The sequence below is a fragment of the Berghia stephanieae genome, chromosome 5, assembly GCF_034508935.2.
Source record: "Berghia stephanieae isolate SIO BIC M18660-M18661 chromosome 5, UCSD_Bste_1.3, whole genome shotgun sequence".
NCBI classification, from domain to species: domain Eukaryota; kingdom Metazoa; phylum Mollusca; class Gastropoda; order Nudibranchia; family Aeolidiidae; genus Berghia; species Berghia stephanieae.
In genome coordinates, this window is record NC_088364.1 from 49,689,167 (window position 1) to 49,709,222 (window position 20,056).

The window sequence follows — 20,056 nt, forward strand, 5'->3', positions numbered from 1 at the left end:
GTCATTAAATTAACCACTAACTGTCGCACTCTGGAAAATGACATATTTAAAGTTTTGGTCATCTTGGCAAAAACTTACAAACCTGGGCATTCATTTGTAACTATGCTGATGACAAAAACCAGCTAATGACACACTTAAATCTAGTATATCATTTGTATTTCATTGTTTTATAGAACGTATTACTGAGGAGCACGTATTTATCAGAGTTTAAACTTATAATGTTTTTTTAAAAAACTTTCCCCTCAATGTCATTATTTAAGAATGCAAAATAGAGGTCGCCTTACCTGCGTTGAGAGCCAGAGATGGGGCATACAACAAGAAGGCCATGTATATCAACTGTGATAAAGAATAAAATTGAGTACATGAATTATGATTTAAATGACTGAAGTTATTCAACAAGAAGGAGACAATCACATGGGAGTAAATATTATATAACTTGTCATAAGGTGATATTTTTTTCCCTGTGTAAATAACATGTGGTGTTTAAACGACCGATCGGAAATGTGACTTGTCTTATTATAATGTCAGACCCAGCTGATGGTAAAGCTGGTAATAAACATAAAAATCTGGTACCTTGCGAAAGAAACATTTAATTAAATTACACATTCGAGTCAAATGTGAGATGATAACTTGGTTAATAACCTTGAACGATGTTGTAAGTGTTAAGGCAAATGTGGAACGCGTACCATATATTAGGCTGATGGAATAATTTAAGTATTGTTATGCGCATTAAGGATGATTATAAGATTTTACACTTTTTTTTCTAATCCTGGACGTATTCCCAATCGCTGCACGAGCTTGCGAGTGCGCGTTGGTAACAAAGTTCAAATTCCTAAACGCAACATAACATAATATAGGGAATGAGATTAGCGGAAGAGTAGCGTCCCTTGATTGGACGTCACCCATAGTCTGTGACGTCACCGGCGGAAAAGTTATTAGAGAGAGAACGTCATGTTGGTTGTGCGTATGGTCTCTCGTCCTCGCTGAAGACGCTTTTCCGCCGGTGACGTCACAGACTATGGGTGACGTCCAATCAAGGGACGCTACTCTTCCGCTAATCTCATTCCCTATAGGGCTTAATAGGACGAAATCCCTTCAGTGCCCTTAATGATAATGCAAAAAATCTATTGATGGAATAATGAACCATTTGTAATGAACACGTTATTACGGGAATTCCCGTTGTTACAACTTCTATTTTAAGATCTGAGTTATCCTTGCCTCGGCAAGACTTGATATTTTGACTTATTCCAAGGAACTGTGTTGTGTGTAAAGACTTTTCAAGTTTTCAAGTTTCGAACAGGCGACTTCTCTGTTTACCTTTCCATATTTCTATTGGTGAGTAGTACTAATGCTGCTGTTGCTAATACTAATACTACTACTACTACTACTACTACTACTACTACTAGACCCTCGCATTGTCAAAAACTTTCAAACCTGGGACTTCGTGAAGTCTCAGGTGTGAGAGTTTTTGACAAGATGCGGCTATGTGGTCTTGTGGTATGACACTCGCTTTCGGATCAATTGGTTCTGGGTTCGAGCGTCGCACGGCGCAGAGTGAACTTCTTGGAAAAGACTCTTACTCACATTCTCTCACCGTACTAAGGTGCAAAATGAGTACCTGGCCGTTAACAGCGTTGTGTTTTTCCGAAAAAAAAAATATCGCCTAACAGGCGTCATGTCTCGTTCTACATGTTAAGTGTTGCTGTAGGCTAGTAATCCTTTGTAAAGTGCTTTGAGCACGTTTAGTGGATATTGCGGTATTAAAACCCCAAGTTAAAAAAAAAAAAATTAATTTGAAGGAAGCGATTTCTGGTCAACATTTTGAAAACATGTTTTTATTCTGTAAGCCGGGGAGTAGTTGTATAGTAAAATATAAAATGTTTTTTTTTTTAGAATGTTCAAAGCTTTCCCCTGAATCAACATGAATAAACCAGATGAGTCAGAGCCATCCAAATCAAAAAGGCCAAGCAAAGATGAAGAAATAGATAACCCGCCTTGTAAGTATGCATCGGCTACAATGGTACTAATGTTTCAGTTTCAGTATAAAAAATGAATGGATGAATGAATGAATGAATGAATGAATGGATAGATGGAGGAATGAATGATTTGCATGATGATGCTGATGATGTGGAGGAGGAGGAGGAGGAGGAGGAGGAGGAGGAGGAGGAGGAGGAGGATAATAATAATAATAATAATAATAATAATAATAATAATATATAATAATAATAATATATAGATAAAGAAGAAGAAGAAGAAGAAGAAGAAGAAGAAGAAGAAGAAGAAGAAGAAGAAGAAGAAGAAGAAAGAAGAAGAAGAAGAAGAAGAAGAAGAAGAGATGAAGAAGAGAAGAAGAAGAAGAAGAAGAAGAGAGAAGAAGAAGAAGAGAAGAAGAAGAAGAAGAAGAAGAAGAAGAGAAGAAGAAGAGAAGAAGAAGAGAAGAAGAAGAAGAGAGAAGAGAAGGAGAAGAAGAAGAAGGAGAAGAAGAAGAAGAAGAAGAAGAAGAAGAAGAAGAAGAAGAAGAAGAAGAAGAAAAAAAAAGAAGATGAATTATGATGATAATGACGACGACTACGATAATAATAATAATAAAAATAGTGGTGATGATGATGATGATGATGATGATAATTATGATGGATATAAAGGCGATGATGATAATGATAATGATAATAATAATATAATATAATAATAATAATAATATAATAATAATAATAATAATAATAATAATAATAATAATAATAATGGTGATGATGATGATGATGATGATGATGATGATGATGATGATGATGATGATGATGAAGAAGAAGAAAAAGGTGACGATGATGATGATAATGGTAATGATAATAATAGAACTAATAATAATAATAATAATAATAATAATAATAATAATAATAATAATAATAATAATAATAATAATATAATAATAATAATAATAATAATAAATTAAAAAAAATTAATAAATAAATAAAAAAATAATAATGATAATGACAATGATAATGATGATGATAATGATTATAATATATAATGATAAGGATATAATAATAATAATAATAATAATAATAATATAATAATAATAATAATAATATAATAATAATAATAATATTAATAATAATAATAATAATAATAATACCTGGCATTTACTTTGCGCATAAATATTCATTACCTTGTGATGATCCATGCACGTTACAAATAGACACAATTTACCACAAAGATATCAATAGCAGTAATTAAAGTGCCGATAAAAATGATGATGATAAGAATAATGATGTGGATTTTGATGATGATAATAATATTGATGAGGATATTGATGATGATGATGATGATGATGATGATGATGATGATGATGATGATGATGATGATGATGATGATGATGATGATGATGATGTTTATGATGATGATGATGATGTTTAACATTGTTGTAATGGAGAATATTTTGCGCCATTTTTTGAGATTTCCATTTCAACAATGAGCTCATAAGGAGTTGGGTTATCAGACATGCAAATAAGTGAACGTCGGTTCAACCGAGTCATCGATCACATTATGTATGCTGTCAAACAATTTCTTGATATATTATGTATTCACGCTGCTTTGTTTACTATTTTTGTTATAAGTATTATTAGTGTAAATATTGATGTTATTACAATGGTCATTAATTATATCATTACCTTTTTTTGTTTTGGTGTCATAAACCATTTTTCTCACTTTCATGTTTGTTGCCATAAAATTTTATGATTTTTTGGTGAAAGCCTTGGATTAAATAAGCTTAAAACCTGGAACTTGTTTATGAAAGTTGTAAAAACACTCATGGGTCAAGCCGAGCAAAATGACCTATTGTGATGTTGAATATTTCGAAAACTGAACACTTTTCATCATGTTTCTCGATCAGTCAGTCGCCCTTTGCCACTGCAGAGCTATTAGATACTATCGATGAATAAAAATCTACTGGCTGTATGACAAACTCTTGACCCCGTAGTGTGATTATTATCAACAAGTGTCGATCGGAGAGGTTCGAAAGGCGAGCGTCGATCTGTCTGACAACTGTCGTCGGGAGAAAAAGCACTAAATGTATATTAATCAAAAGCACAGTTCCAAAAATAATCACAAACAAAGCCATTAATGGATGCGATATTTATTTAAAATTCAACGATTCCCTTTTTTCCATTTCAGTTATCCCGGAGTGTGAGATCTTCTATGAAGGGGGCCCGGATGCAGAAACATGTTTTGAAAAATGCAAAAAGAATCCTGACCATAACGATTTCATTCCGGTGAACAAACTTACAATGGAGCACTTACCATTTGAACTTCGTTCTAATAAGTACATGGACCCCATAAAAAATTGTTGTGATAGAACAGTGAAGCTTACTGTGAAATACACCAGTAAAAATCGTCCAGTTTCATTCCCAAAAACGTCGGCACCTTATCCTTATTCTGAACTTAAAGGATCGACACGAGTAGCAAGATGTGGGACAGGAGTGATCTACTACGTTCGGCCGTCAAAGATAACAGAGAAGCCTTGCCCTTGCCATCCATGTAAATCATCGGGAAATCCACAGATGAAGTTTGCTAAAGTTTACGTTTTTACAGCAGCTCACGTCGTCTTTGATGACTTAGAGGCGGAGCGGACAGTCTGTGAAGTCTTTTATGATTCTAATGATCGGACCAGTGTAAAGTATTTGTACGGAGTGAAAGGTGCTAAAAATGGAAGTGGGGATAATTCGCCAACAGTCAGTGATGATGAGCATGAAATAGAGACAGAAAAGTGCACAAGTGATACATTTTTTATTCAATGTGTCACGCACGACATGGCGTTAGTTGAAGTGCTTGAATATAAAATGAGTGGGATCCATTCTCTTTACTATGGATTACAACCTCTCAAGTTCATCGTATCCCACCCTCATGGATTCAGTAAGCACATCACCTTTGGAAAGCGTTGCGACTATACAGTTCAGACAAGTTCAAATCTGGGTAGTTATATAATCTCGGCTGGAACCAAATGCCAAATTGACGTAATAAGTTTTCAAGATAATGATAAAGTACTTGAATTTGATTTTTTTATTTCAGAACATCCTTATTGTAAACTCTAAATGTTTTTGCTCTCTTCGACGGAGCTTGAAGGTTAATATTCCATTTAGCCCATCACAAAACCAACAACTGGTTGTCAAAGAAGGTGGCGTGGAATGGATCCAATTCCCATACATCACCGAATTCACAATACTAACGGAAGATGACTTTCCTACAAATCCGACGATTTTATCTGAAATTGACATAAAATTTCATGTGCCTCAATTAGTAAACATTTTTGATGGTAAATATCTTTCTTTTTACATGACCTATGATATGGCTACATGTGCAGGCTGTAGTGGTGCACAAGTTGTGGCTGACAATGTGCATCTTTACGAACTGGACTGGGCAAGTCATTTTGGAAGCCTACGAGATGGCAGAAATCGGAGTGGCATCGGCAGACATTTTCTCCCTAAATTAGTGCATTCGCAGGGAAAAGAATAGCAGAAGAATTGTGGATATCTCGGCGAATAGCTGAAGAATTAGTAACTATCGGAAATACTTTCAATGAGTTAAGAGCTAGAGAGAATAGAATGGGCAAGAATTGAAGATCAACTGTCGAACGTTTTAGAACAAATATCAGAAAAAGGGATAATGCGGTTCAATAGCTTCAAGGACTTTATTATGGCATAAAGATATCGACACTTTTGAAGTTTACACCAGTCACTGAGGACAACATTATAAGTTGACATATATTTATAAACTAGACCACCAAGAAAAACATTGTACAATTTATTAATGAATTTATTGATTTTAGTCTGACGAATCTAGTTCTTCAGACTTCAAAATTATTGATATTAAGTGATTTTCATCTGCATATCGACTTAAAAACTGAGTCATCAATGATCCAGTATATGAATAATGTAAACTCCGTATTTCTAAAGCTACTCATCGACGAGCCTGCATATACACAGAGACACATATTGGATTTACTGATTTGCAGTATAAATGATAACTCGATAACGTCTGTTTCAGTAGATCAGGATGGCCTAGCAGGTCACAGCATAACATCGTGTACACCAAAGGTAAAGAATTCCGAACCCTTCACAAATATTATCGCCACAAGGAAAACTGAAGTTATCAAAAATGAATAATTGAGACAAACAATTGCAACATCCAATCTCACAAATAAAGTACAACATGTGAAGTTTGAATAATGTTGTAGAACTAAGAACCAACATCATGTCCACAAGACCAAACTATGAATGGTTCAATGGCGATATAAGGGAAGTAGAGGGCTTCAGGAGAAATCGACAAATCTATCAAAATAAAAAGTAATCAACTAATAATCTGATAAATGAGTCAAAGAAAAATCTCGTAAAGAGTGCTCTAGAAAAACAAAAGAGTTAAAAAAAGAATAGTTAAGATTATAAATAAGAACTGATTCATCAACGACAAAAATACCTTCCTCCAATTGTCGGCAACATTTAGTGGAAATTTTCACAGATTTCTTAATTGCCAAATTCTCGAACTTTGAGATGAATCAATTAAGCAATCAAGTTCGATAAAACAAAAAAAAAAAAAAAATAAAGATGAAAATACATTGTTTTCTCAAGTTACGTAAGCCCCAGAAAGCGAAATTTTAGAAATGTTATCAGTCACCCCAGCTTAACGTTTTCCCTTTACACAATCTCTACATGGCTGATTAATCAACTGTTGACATCTTTAATCACTTGTATTGTAAACGAAAGTTTACTTCAAGGTATCTTCCCTGACCAACAGTGAGACATTTACTGAAAAGGCAATCACTGGATTCTGACATCATGGACAAATTTAGATCTATCTCGAATCTGCATTATGTTCAAAAGGCATTAAAAAATGTCTGCCAAAAGTTTACATGAGTATCTGACAATCTACGATATATTGCCTGGTTTTCAATCCAGAAATCGCTTTGTTTCGCGTGCGCAGTGATATATTTGTTTCTATGGACCAGGGTAAAAGTGTGTTGTTGGTGTTGTTGGACCTCAGTGCTTCCTTTGATCAAGGCAAATTAATACAGCGTCTACATAATCATTTTAAAATCGGAGGAACTCCGTTGAAATAGATAACATCCCTTCTAAAAGATCGATCTCATGTCTGTACAGAACGAGTCGCCTATTTGAGATGCTACTTCATATCCCCATCCACTTCAAACGGTTATATCCCAGGGCTCTTTATGGGACCCTTCATGTTTTCTCTTTAAACTGCACCACTGACGTAAATAATCAGGCCATTTGATATTAATTTCCACATAATATACGTCGATGACACGCAACTATATCCCGCATTCATTCAGGACAAGGCATATAATAAAATTGAATATAGAAATTTTTAAATTAAAATCTAATTACTCTATGAAAGAAATTCTATATAATCTCTATTAGTTGCCAGTATTTAAAACTTGCAGTGTTGTTTATAAATGTTTAAATAATCAAGTTGCAGGATACCTCATAAAGTTATGAAAATTTATAATCCAGCACGGCTACTGAGCTCGGCTAGCGTGATTGTCCACAGAACTACATTGTAATGTCTGTTTTAGTTAGTTGCCCGATCTTGTGGAAATAAAATGGATTTTTAAAAAACAGTTTAAGATATACCTGTTTTCTAGAGCGTATGAATAGTTTCGCATACAGAACAATTCTTAAACCTCTATTCAATGTTAGGTTTATTTTATCATAATTTTGATCCGAGTCTAAATAATCCATGTCCATTTTTTATCTATTTTTTTTTTTTTTTTTTTTGGTAAAATTTAAAGCTTCATTTTATTGAGTCAATCAAATGTGTTTAATAAGGATACATTATCAATGATAGTGAAGAAGATTGCAGTAAGTGTATGTGTGTGTGTGTGTGTGTGTCTGTATATATATATATATATCTAATATATATATATATATATATATATATATATATATATATATAAGTGAGTGGGTGTGTGTGTGTGTGTGTGTGTGTGTGTGTTTGTGGACAGTGTGGCCCAGCGGTATGGTCTTTGTATCGTACCCAAAAGGTACCGAGTTCGACTACCCGTCGCGCTGTGTGGCATTGAGCAAGTCACTTAGCCTTAGCTCACTTTGCGGCGCTGCACTGCGGCTGACGCTTGGGTTATTCAAATCGTCATTGGAATAAATCCTAAAGAAAATATTCCCCTTTGGAATTAATAAATTGAATTTGATTAATGTGTTTGTGTGTCTGTTTCGAGTTGCGTTTTAAAATTAATTTAGTGAATGAATTTTTGAATTATATTCATGTAGAGGTTTTAGCGCTATATATATATATATATATATATATATATATATATATATATATATATATATATATATATATATATATATATATATATATATATATATTGAATCGTGTTTGATACAAATATGGTACGAAAAGTGCTCGACATGCAGTAATGGAGCGAATTATTATTATTTAAAATATTTACCACAATGTTTGAGACAGTCTACATTAATGTTTCAGGCTTAATTTGCCATCGTCAGGACTGAGTTGTTTTGTTGACTGTTGTTGTTTCTTGAAGTGGTTCCGGTTTAAAGTTGCTTAACAAGAATTTACGCCGATGGGGACACTTTCCGTACATCTCACTTTTCATGTTGAGTGTGGCTTCATGAGGTTGTTTGATTATAGTATATTTTTCTTCCAGGCATAAGCTACATTGTTTTGATGTTGGTGTGTATCCTGTTGCTTTAGATACAATTTTCCATGAAATGTTGTGGTCTATTTTGTTGTCTTTTAATTTCCAAATATGTTCGCTGAGTTTTGTGGATGTTTTTTTGTTAGTGTTTCTAAATGTTGAGGTGTGGAGGTTGTATCTTGTTTTGAAATTATTTTCTGTTAGTCCTACATATTTTTCTTGCTTGTTTGTTTTAGTTTCTGTGACTGTGGCTTGGTAAATTAAACTTGATTCTAAGCATTGTTTGTTTAGTGGGCAGTGTTCTTTATTTCTGCAGTTGCATTTTCTGGTGGGTGGGTTTTGCTCTTGTCGGTGGTTTATTAATATTTTTTTGTTGTGGCTTGAGATTATTTGTTCTATGTTGCGCATACACGAGTAGCTTATTTTTATGGTATTCCTGTTGATAATTTTATGTAGCTTGTGGTTTTTTGGAAAGTGTGTATCAATTAATTTCAGGAACTGCTGTCCTATGTTTGTGCTGACGTTTTTGTCGAAAGGTGGGTTGAACCAAGTTGTGTGTCGTTTTCTTGTTTTACGTTCTTCACTTGTGTGTTGGGGTTTACATGTGAGGGAGGCGTCTGTGTATTCAAATGGTGTGTTGTATCCGCTTTTTGTGAGTGCTTCTTTGTAGGGGGTGGCTGCGACGTTGAATATCTCTCTGTTTTCCGAAAGTTTGCTCACCCTCAGTGCTATGTTTTTTGGTATGTTTTCAATGACGGGACGGGGGTGGTTGCTGTTTTTATTAATGTAGCTAATGGTGTTGTTTGGTTTTCTGAACGGTTGGAATGAATTGAATTTTATGTCGAATGTGATGTCGAGGAAGTCAACTGTTTTTTTGTTTGCTTCTATCGTGATTTTCAAATTGTTGTTTTGGAATATTTTACAGATTTGTTTTTTGATGTTTTCGTTCGCTCTTGGTCGTCTGTTGGTTATAGCGAGTCCGTCATCTCTATAGAGGCCGATGTATGTGTGTGTATGTTGCAGTTGTGACAGGATGTAGAGTCCGACCAGTTCGCATGTTTCAGCACCGTCGAACGAACCCATTGTTACGTCGAAATCATTATGTCGCTTTGTCCACGGCGTGTTGTCATAGTATAGTGTGCTGTGCTTGGTGTGTTTGATGATGTGTTTTTCCTCTTCTGTGATGTTGGTATATTTTGCTGCGAATTCCAATGCTTTGTTTAGTAAGTCTGGAGTGATGGAGGGGTAAAAATCGCAAATGTCGAAAGAGATGAAGGTGCAATTTTCTTTGTTTTGGATATTTTTAAACCATTCGATGACTTCATCGGTATTTTTCCACTGGTTGAATTTAGTTGCTTCTTTGACGTTTTTATTTATTTTTTCTAATATCTTTTTGCTGATTTTTCCAATTTCAGATTTGTATGGGTTTATTAGTCTACATTTTGGATTATTTTTGAAGTCAGGCTTGTGATCTTTTAATGTGATGAACGCTTCTCTTCTTGGTGCTATATCGATTCGATCGCTAAGGTCAAGTCTGTTCGCTATATTCTTATCTTCTTTTGTGATCTCTTCGGTTCTATGTGTTCTGTCTTTCTTATAGTCTTTGTTGATTTGTTTGTGTGTCATTTTATCATATTCCTCAGGTGTCATTTTGTAATAGTTGTTGGATTTGTCGGCTGGTATCAGAAGTTCTGATACCAGCCGACAAATCCAACAACTATTACAAAATGACACCTGAGGAATATGATAAAATGACACACAAACAAATCAACAAAGACTATAAGAAAGACAGAACACATAGAACCGAAGAGATCACAAAAGAAGATAAGAATATAGCGAACAGACTTGACCTTAGCGATCGAATCGATATAGCACCAAGAAGAGAAGCGTTCATCACATTAAAAGATCACAAGCCTGACTTCAAAAATAATCCAAAATGTAGACTAATAAACCCATACAAATCTGAAATTGGAAAAATCAGCAAAAAGATATTAGAAAAAATAAATAAAAACGTCAAAGAAGCAACTAAATTCAACCAGTGGAAAAACACCGATGAAGTCATCGAATGGTTTAAAAATATCCAAAACAAAGAAAATTGCACCTTCATCTCTTTCGACATTTGCGATTTTTACCCCTCCATCACTCCAGACTTACTAAACAAAGCATTGGAATTCGCAGCAAAATATACCAACATCACAGAAGAGGAAAAACACATCATCAAACACACCAAGCACAGCACACTATACTATGACAACACGCCGTGGACAAAGCGACATAATGATTTCGACGTAACAATGGGTTCGTTCGACGGTGCTGAAACATGCGAACTGGTCGGACTCTACATCCTGTCACAACTGCAACATACACACACATACATCGGCCTCTATAGAGATGACGGACTCGCTATAACCAACAGACGACCAAGAGCGAACGAAAACATCAAAAAACAAATCTGTAAAATATTCCAAAACAACAATTTGAAAATCACGATAGAAGCAAACAAAAAAACAGTTGACTTCCTCGACATCACATTCGACATAAAATTCAATTCATTCCAACCGTTCAGAAAACCAAACAACACCATTAGCTACATTAATAAAAACAGCAACCACCCCCGTCCCGTCATTGAAAACATACCAAAAAACATAGCACTGAGGGTGAGCAAACTTTCGGAAAACAGAGATATCCAACGTCGTAGCCACCCCCTACAAAGAAGCACTCACAAAAAGCGGATACAACACACCATTTGAATACACAGACGCCTACCTCACATGTAAACCCCAACATACAAGTGAAGAACGTAAAACAAGAAAACGACACATAACTTGGTTCAACCCACCTTTCGACAAAAACGTCAGCACAAACATAGGACAGCAGTTCCTGAAATTAATTGATACACACTTTCCAAAAAACCACAAGCTACATAAAATTATCAACAGGAATACCATAAAAATAAGCTACTCGTGTATGCGCAACATAGAACAAATAATCTCAAGCCACAACAAAAAAATATTAATAAACCACCGACAAGAGCAAAACCCACCCACCAGAAAATGCAACTGCAGAAATAAAGAACACTGCCCGCTAAACAAACAATGCTTAGAATCAAGTTTAATTTATCAAGCCACAGTCACAGAAACTAAAACAAACAAGCAAGAAAAATATGTAGGACTAACAGAAAATAATTTCAAAACAAGATACAACCTCCACACCTCAACATTTAGAAACACTAACAAAAAAACATCCACAAAACTCAGCGAACATATTTGGAAATTAAAAGACAACAAAATAGACCACAACATTTCATGGAAAATTGTATCTAAAGCAACAGGATACACACCAACATCAAAACAATGTAGCTTATGCCTGGAAGAAAAATATACTATAATCAAACAACCTCATGAAGCCACACTCAACATGAAAAGTGAGATGTACGGAAAGTGTCCCCATCGGCGTAAATTCTTGTTAAGCAACTTTAAACCGGAACCACTTTAAGAAACAACAACAGTCAACAAAACAACTCAGTCCTGACGATGGCAAATTAAGCCTGAAACATTAATGTAGACTGTCTCAAACATTGTGGTAAATATTTTAAATAATATATATATATATATATATATATATATATATATATATATATATATATATATAAATTATATTATTATGATAATAACAATGATATTAATAATAATAATAATAATAATAATAATAATAATAATAATAATAATAATAATAATAATAATAATAATAATAATAATAATAATAATAATAATAATAATTGTTATGATGTATTATTATTATTGAGTTATTGCCCTTTGCAATTGTATTACTAATATTGTATTTCCATAAATAATACACTGAATTACATTTAATTACTCCTAAATAATGTCACAATTTATTATATTTTAAGAATACATTATATTCGTATCATTAGTTAACTACATTTGTGCATTCACGCTATATTACATAACATATATTCCTTTTTATGTATATTTCTATACCACCATGCTAAATATTACTAATTCTGTGATATGATTTATAGAGCTTGAATAAATAACTTGTTGACTGGCCACCAATGAGTGTCTTCCCTGTCAGGGTATGTAAGCACTGCCTTTGGTGCATAACAATAACAATAATAATAATAATAATAATAATAATAATAATAATAATAATAATAATAATAATAATAATAATAATAATAATTATTATTATTATTATTATCATCATCATCATCATCATCATTATTATTATTATTATTATAATAACATTAATAACAATAATAGAAATACTACTACTACTACTACTACTACTAATAATAACAATAATAGTAATACTACTACTACTACTACTACTACTACTACTAATAATAATAATAATAATAACAATACTACTACTACTACTACTACTACTACTACTACTACTACTAATAATAATAATAATTGTTATTATTATTATTATTATTATTATTATTATTATTATTATTATTATTATTATTATTATTATTATTATTATATTTTCACTTTTAAAAAAGTGATCCTAATGTTTAGATTGTAATCGTTTTGTATTGAACGGCGAAAGTGGTGCAAAATGATGAAATGCTTTTAAAAACTGCTTTACTCCGACAATGATGATGTAGATGATGATGATGATGATGATGATGATTAAGATGATGCTGATGATGGTGGTGATGATGTTGAGGATGACCGTTGTGGTGGTGGTGATCATGATAGTGATGATGAGGAGGGATATAATGATATGATGATGATGATTATGATGATGATGATGATGATGATAATGAGGAGGATGAGGAGGATGATAATGATGATGGTGAGGTATTGTTGATGGTGAGGAGGGTGAGGTGATGATACTAAGGGTAAATAAGGGTTAAAAAAAAAGAAATAATATTTTACTTACTGTCTGAAGAATGAGTAGTGAACATCCACTAACTCGGACAAGCCGACTGAATCGTAATTCCAAATACTGTGGAGGAAAAATGTAATCAAAATAATTGTTTTCATTGAGGTTACTAATCATATACATGATGAAGGGGGAGTTAGCTGGAGCCACGTAGGCCGGTCGACAATTTCTTGGAGGGAATTATTAATTATTTGTTCTCACCTCGTATATTTATACATATTCTCCTACAACGTTGTTTCGTCCAGAGTCCATGAATTTATGTATATATACATATGAAGCAAAATATACAAACAATTGCCATGAGAAAAAGAGCTGTTATTGAATCCATCACGCCATAAAAGCAGAAAACCACATTGGAATAACTAACAAAAAAGTTGAATTTGCGTGTTTGTAATCATGGTAACCATGTTGAGGAGCAAAGAGTGGGCGCGCGTTGAGTTGAGAAAAGGGTAAACAAAATGTAACATAATTATGTATTCATGTGTCCATGTTGAAAGTATATCGACAGGAGCATTACTTTGTTTAATATTATATATATATATATATATATATATATATATATATATATATATATATATGTATATATATTAATGTTTGTAATCATGATGATATGCCTTTTTGATAGATTACACGAAGCATATTAAAGTGTATGTGTATGTATGTGTGTGTATATGTGTGTGTGTGTGTATGTTTTTTTTTTTGCACTTTTTGTTTAATTTATGTATGTTTGCGTATATTATTATTATCATTATTATTAGTATTATTATAGTTATTATTATCATTATTATTATTATTATTATTATTATTATTATTATTATTATTATTATTATTATTATTATTATTATTATCATTATTATTATTATTATCAAACAGGGAAAGACATCCTGTAACAGAAATGATCAATTATCAAATATGAGTCAAAACATCTGAGGATCAGACCTTCGGCCTGTGATTACAGGTGAGGAATGTTATCGGTAACCTCAGTGTTGAATGCAAAAAAATATTTTTAGGTTGAGAAAATTTGCATGTAGAAATAAAGTAGAAAATAAATTATATTCCAATGTTGAATTTTCGCCAACGAACACAAAATTACTGGCAAATCTAAATGTTATGAAACAATTGTACACACACGCATAAGAATGCATTTTAATTTATCTTTCAGATAATATTATATCAATTAGCTATTCAGACAAATGAATGTATCTATATTGTAAAACATTAATTAATTTGTTTTCCTGTCTTCAAAGTTTGTATTTAAATTTGAAAAATATTTTGTTCAAAAAATCAAAAAGTGACTGTCGATTTTCCTCCTGTGCTTTCGTTTCTTCCAATTTCGTAGTTTTACAATGATTTTACCTTGTATTCGATTCGACAATTTTATGTAAGGTATTGCATCAGAATCAAAATTTCTTACCCGTTGTATTTTGGTGTGATAGATCGATATTGCATAAATGTGACTCGTCGCCTCTAAACGGTATTATGTCAGGGTGTTTTAGATGGTGAAAATTGAATTTGCAGTCAAAAATATGGATCTCGGATTGATTCCAATTCTTTTTTTTTTTTTTTTTTTTTTTTTTGGATAGGATGAATAGTGTTTCTTTAATTGTGAAAGTCCAAGATTTCTAATTTTCAAAAATTATCTAACTTTAAAGTCGCTTTTCGGCATCTGCTTCACCCCGATATAATACCGTTTTGAGGCGAGGGGTCACAAATATACTTCAAGTTTACATTAGAGTAGTTCTGACAGCCCACTGACTATCTGCCACTCGCTTGACCCGTGGTGTTAAGCTCATTTTAGTTTTAGAGCTTCATTTTTGTTTTACTAGGGTCACTTTTCCCGCACTTTTCTTACCCTAAAGTAATGCCAAATTTAGTAGTCTAGATTGACCCATGTTGATAAATAGGAAACATAATAATGTCAACAATAGAAGTCTAGATTGAAACAAGATAGTTAAAAAAAACACACAACAGAAACTACAAAATCCTCGTTTTAGGTATGAGGCACGTCATCAGCAAGCATTACTTGTAGGGCACTCTTTCTTGTGAAATGACAGGCTTATTACTCGATGATATAAGTGAAATTAATAAAGAATCGTTGCCCTTTATTTTCCAGGCGCAATAAAATTGTATTTCCTTCGATATGTTCATATAATATGTTATCTAATTGATTAGCCCGAATATAAAATCATCAAATTGAATTATTATTTTTATTTCAGACAGAAAAAGGTAAGGAAAAAAGACTCGTTTATGCCACACTCTTCCCCGCCTGTCGCCCCCCTTCCCCCAACCAATTCCTAGCTCTGTCTCAAATTATTTTATCAACCTCCTTCCTCCCTTACAATAACGCATGTATAATTTAAATTAAAAAGATCCATATCATTATTATATACCTGTCCCTAAAAATTCCATCCACAAATCAAATGATCTCTCTCTCTCTCTCTCTCTCTCTCTCTCTCTCTCTCCCTCTCTAACTCTCTCTCTTTCTTTCTGACTCTCCCTCCCTCACACATTATTTCAATGTGTATCCCTCTCTCCTCTTTTACGACGATGACTGCTTACGTTTTACACTTATCTATCTCATTGTCACCAAACCCTCCCTACTTTCAGGGATAATTCAAAAGGGTCACTAACCTTTATGTAGGATGGCAATGTTGTGAAACAGTAATAAAAATAATTTTTTAAGAACAATTATAGACGATTGATCAAATTCAGTGAGAATAAATCATTAAAATGGGGGTCCCGGTAGCTCAGTTGGTAGAGCACTCGCTCCTCACGCAAAGGGACTAAAACCGATCCCGGCTGCAGGCAAAATTTTCATTCTGCCACCCCTCTTGTCCGCCCAACAGTAAATGGGTAGCTGGGGCTGTTAATATGACCAACTTTGCAATAGAATAGTGTCCTATCTAAAGGGTAGCATGCAACCGCTACTGTCCGTTTCACGCTAAAGAAACCGGGATAAACTCCGACTCCATAGGTCTTACGGATCTGAAGGTCAACTTTTTAAAATAATTAAAATGACTGTCTAAAGCAATAACAAAGAGCTGAGAGAAGTTAATTTCGTTCCATCTATAGAATGAAGTTGTCGTAATTCGGATTTGTAGTAATGATTTTAGATTAGTTTAGTGATTAATTTGAACTTAACTCTCTATAACAAACTATGAATGTGTCAGGTAAAACATCGTTTTGTGGGTTGGAACGTTTGATCTGATTAGTAGAATGGGTGAGTATTTTACTTAAACGCGTAGTATTAATACACGTTTATAGGAATAGGATCTAGCTTTGTTTGGCAATGTAGCTATGGTGTCTTGTGGTATAACACTCGCCTTCGGATCGGGTCGCGAGGACCTGGGTTCGAGTCCCACGATGAGAGGCGCATAGATGAGTTCTTGGAAAAGGCTCTTTACTCACATTCTCTCACCGTACTCAGGTGTAAAATGAGAAGCTTGTCGTTAACAGCGTTATCTCTGTCAAAAGCATCCGTTTCACCCTGACATAATACCGTTTTGAGACGAATAGTCGCGTCTGTTATAGAAGAGATTGCAATAGTTGTTGGCTTCTCCAGATAACAATAGAAGATCATGTCAAGTACTCTCACTCCGGTCTTTTCAACTTTTGTATTATTTACTTTCAAACAGGGGTTGAGATAATCTACATTTGGGAAAAATACATCTGAGTTCTAGGTCAGTAGATGATTTTTTTTTGAAGGGGGGGGGGGGGGGGGGGGGCATTTCTTTACAATAGTTATGATAACCTTATTTTGGTTTATAAAAGTGGAATTTACTTTGTTTCACCTTTTGAATAAGAAAGTAGTTCTTGTATTGCTCAAGGTTACAATTTACTGAGAGTTGTAGATTTAATAATTAATTACGCGCTTTCGCAATGGCACCATAAGATCCCGACGCCTAGGCATTCCATGAAGGAATATAGATACTATACTCCATCAAACAGATTGTTCAAGTGAGCAAATTGGGGGTTAAAAATCTTGCCCAAGGAAAAAAAAACGAAACTGCCTGAAGCGGGGTCGAACCCGGGACCTTCCAGATCACAGTGCGATGCCTTAACCACCCGACCACTTCGCCCCCATTTCGTAAGCTGTAGATACTGATACGAAAAGATTGTTCTTTACAATCCTATTTTAATCTCCGAGGGACAGAGAGGAGAGAAAAAAAAAAGAAAGAAATGAGTGGGTGGGTCTTCTGACTTCCCATGCTGGTCACTTGCTGTGCCTTCTACCCCTTCCCCTGCCGCTCCCCCCCCCCCCCCCCCCCGACTTATATCTGTTTTTCAAGTTGATTTCTATCATTGCCTTGGAATGATATTACTTGGTTTGTCTTGGCCTCGGCCGAAGTCCTTGTCTGAGAGGGAAACAGTCAAATGTTTAGAATTAGTTTTGGGAGATGATATTTTTTTTCTTTGTAAATCATCTCTCTCTCTCTCTCTCTCTCTCTCTCTCTCTCTCTCTCTCTCTCTCTCTCTCTCTCTCTCTCTGTTTTGTTATGTAATCTTTTGTTGTTGTGTTTTGTAAGCGTTTGAGTGTATTCCTATCGGTGGGATCCTGTGTTGGTGTCTAGATGAGATTCTAGGTGATCTCAAACTAAGTACACTGATAGTGTGCTCTTGGATTCTACATCACTTTCCTATTATTTTAAACCGTTCTCCTTAATGTTACTTATTCTCATGTGATTTTAATATATTATCTATACTTTTAATTACCCCATTTGCTGTCTTTATACTGGCGCTGAATGACCTAAATGTGTATAACCCTTAAAACAAAACAAAGAAAGAACGAAATAGAGAGAGAGAGAGAGAGAGAGAGAGAGAGAGAGAGAGAGAGAGAGAGAGAGAGAGAGAGAGAGAGAGAGAGAGAGAGAGATGGATAGATAGATAGATAGAGATATATTAAAGTGTGTGTGTGTGTGTGTGGGGGGGGGGGGGGGGTAGTTGCTAGAGGAATTGTAATGACCGATCTTTCAAAATCTTTTCTTAGTTCTGAAATACATGCCTGACTGACAACCATTCATTTCACTAGGGGTCAACCACTCTTCAAGAACCTTGTTGTGGCTCTTGAGAACGTTGAACCTTTCACATTTGCCGATTTAATTCAAACTTTCTTTTCATATGTATTAGGCATAGTAGCCCTCATCTTTTTACAATAAGAACAATATTATGTGACCCGTCGCATCTACACGGTATTATGTCGGGGCGTTTTAGATCGTGAAAATTGAATTTGCAGTCAAAAATATGGATCTCGGATTGATTCTAATTTTTTTTTGGGGGGGGGGGGGGGGGGGGTTTAGGGGGATAGGATGAATAATGTTTCTTTAATTGTGAAAGTCAAGGTTTCTAATTTTTAAATTATTTTAACTTTTCGGCTTCTGCTTCACCCCTACATAATACCGTTTTGAGCCGAGGGGTCACATATACGTACTGTTCTGCCGTACGCTGAAAAAAGAAAACAACACATAATTTTAAAATTTCAGGCCATCAAACATCGATCGATTAAAATGGCCCTCATCTTGTCAAAAACACTCAAACCAGGGACTTTAAGGAATTCTAAGATTTTAGGGTTTTTGAAGTTAATTTGAATCAATTGATAAAGGAAGAGTTTTCTGGCAAAAAAAAAAAAAAAGGAATGAATGTGGTGGTTCTTTTGGTACAAATATAGAGAATATACTAATGTGGTATTTGAGCCTATATGTTAAACTGGATTGTGCGGCTTAAAAAAAAGGTAAAATATTAATCGCTATTAATTAAATCATTCATAAACGGGATTTGGTTTCTCTACAAACCGAGGTCTTGAGAAAGCAAGATGATTCATGCTTCAATGAATTCGCCCCACCCAATAATCTGTCTGCTGGACTGGAAACCAAAATGGAAAAGGAACAAAAGAAAAAGAAAACAAAAACAAAAACAAGACAAGCCATTATATTAACAAAAGAAGATCAGATAACGGGGTCGGCAACACCGAGATATGTCGACCCAATGCTGTGCGCTATTTGATCTTGCAGTGTATGACACTAGCTTTCGAATCAGAGGGTCCTGGGTTCGAGCCTCGCTCGGCACTTAGTTGAGTCCTTGGAAAAGACTCTTTACTCATATTTTCTCACCGTACTCAGGTGTAGGTTGAGAACCTGACCGGTAACAGCATTATATCTGGAGGAAAACAACTGTTATATCGCCTGACAGGCGTCACGTCTCGTTCTATATGTTCATCATCATCATCATTGCCTTTTTCACCCTGGGTCAGGGTATAGGCCACAGACAAACAGTTTCCATCCTTCTCTATCCTGAGCCAACTTTTTTATCTCATTCCAGGTCTTACCACTTCTCTGTATATCAGCTTCTTTAATTCTTCTCCATGTTCCTCGTGGCCTTCCCCTTGATCTTCTGCCCTGAGGGTTCCAGTCCAATACTTTCTTTGTTATAGTTGAGTCATTCTTTCTAAGCGTGTGTCCAATCCAC

At 34.4% G+C, this 20,056-nt stretch overlaps 2 protein-coding genes across 3 annotated transcripts in view; one reads left to right on the forward strand and one right to left on the reverse strand.

The window, feature by feature from the left end:
• The window catches only part of LOC144973114 (sodium-coupled monocarboxylate transporter 2-like), a 173,114-nt gene that overhangs the window by 22,460 nt on the left and 130,598 nt on the right, over positions 1 to 20,056 (reverse strand). For both annotated transcript variants that reach the window (XM_078915160.1, XM_078915161.1), the window contains exons 4-5: positions 13,592 to 13,657; positions 285 to 336 (exon numbers count right to left, since the gene is read on the reverse strand). In XM_078915160.1, the coding sequence (XP_078771286.1) occupies positions 285 to 336; positions 13,592 to 13,657 (118 nt within the window). The remainder of the gene's footprint in view (positions 1 to 284; positions 337 to 13,591; positions 13,658 to 20,056) is intronic.
• On the forward strand, positions 1,225 to 6,589 carry LOC144973115 (uncharacterized). Its single transcript, XM_078915162.1, has 3 exons — positions 1,225 to 1,335; positions 1,894 to 1,997; positions 4,165 to 6,589. Exons 2-3 carry the CDS (start codon positions 1,922 to 1,924, stop codon positions 5,079 to 5,081), a joined length of 993 nt encoding a protein of 330 aa, XP_078771288.1. The 5' UTR covers positions 1,225 to 1,335; positions 1,894 to 1,921; the 3' UTR covers positions 5,082 to 6,589.

Bases quoted from the DNA above. Each gene is read 5' to 3' on its own strand.
- LOC144973115 (XM_078915162.1), top strand. From the start codon at position 1,922: ATGAATAAACCAGATGAGTCAGAGCCATCCAAATCAAAAAGGCCAAGC. The intron at 1,998-4,164 runs GTAAGTATGCAT...TTTCCATTTCAG, and splicing joins AGAAATAGATAACCCGCCTT to TTATCCCGGAGTGTGAGATC.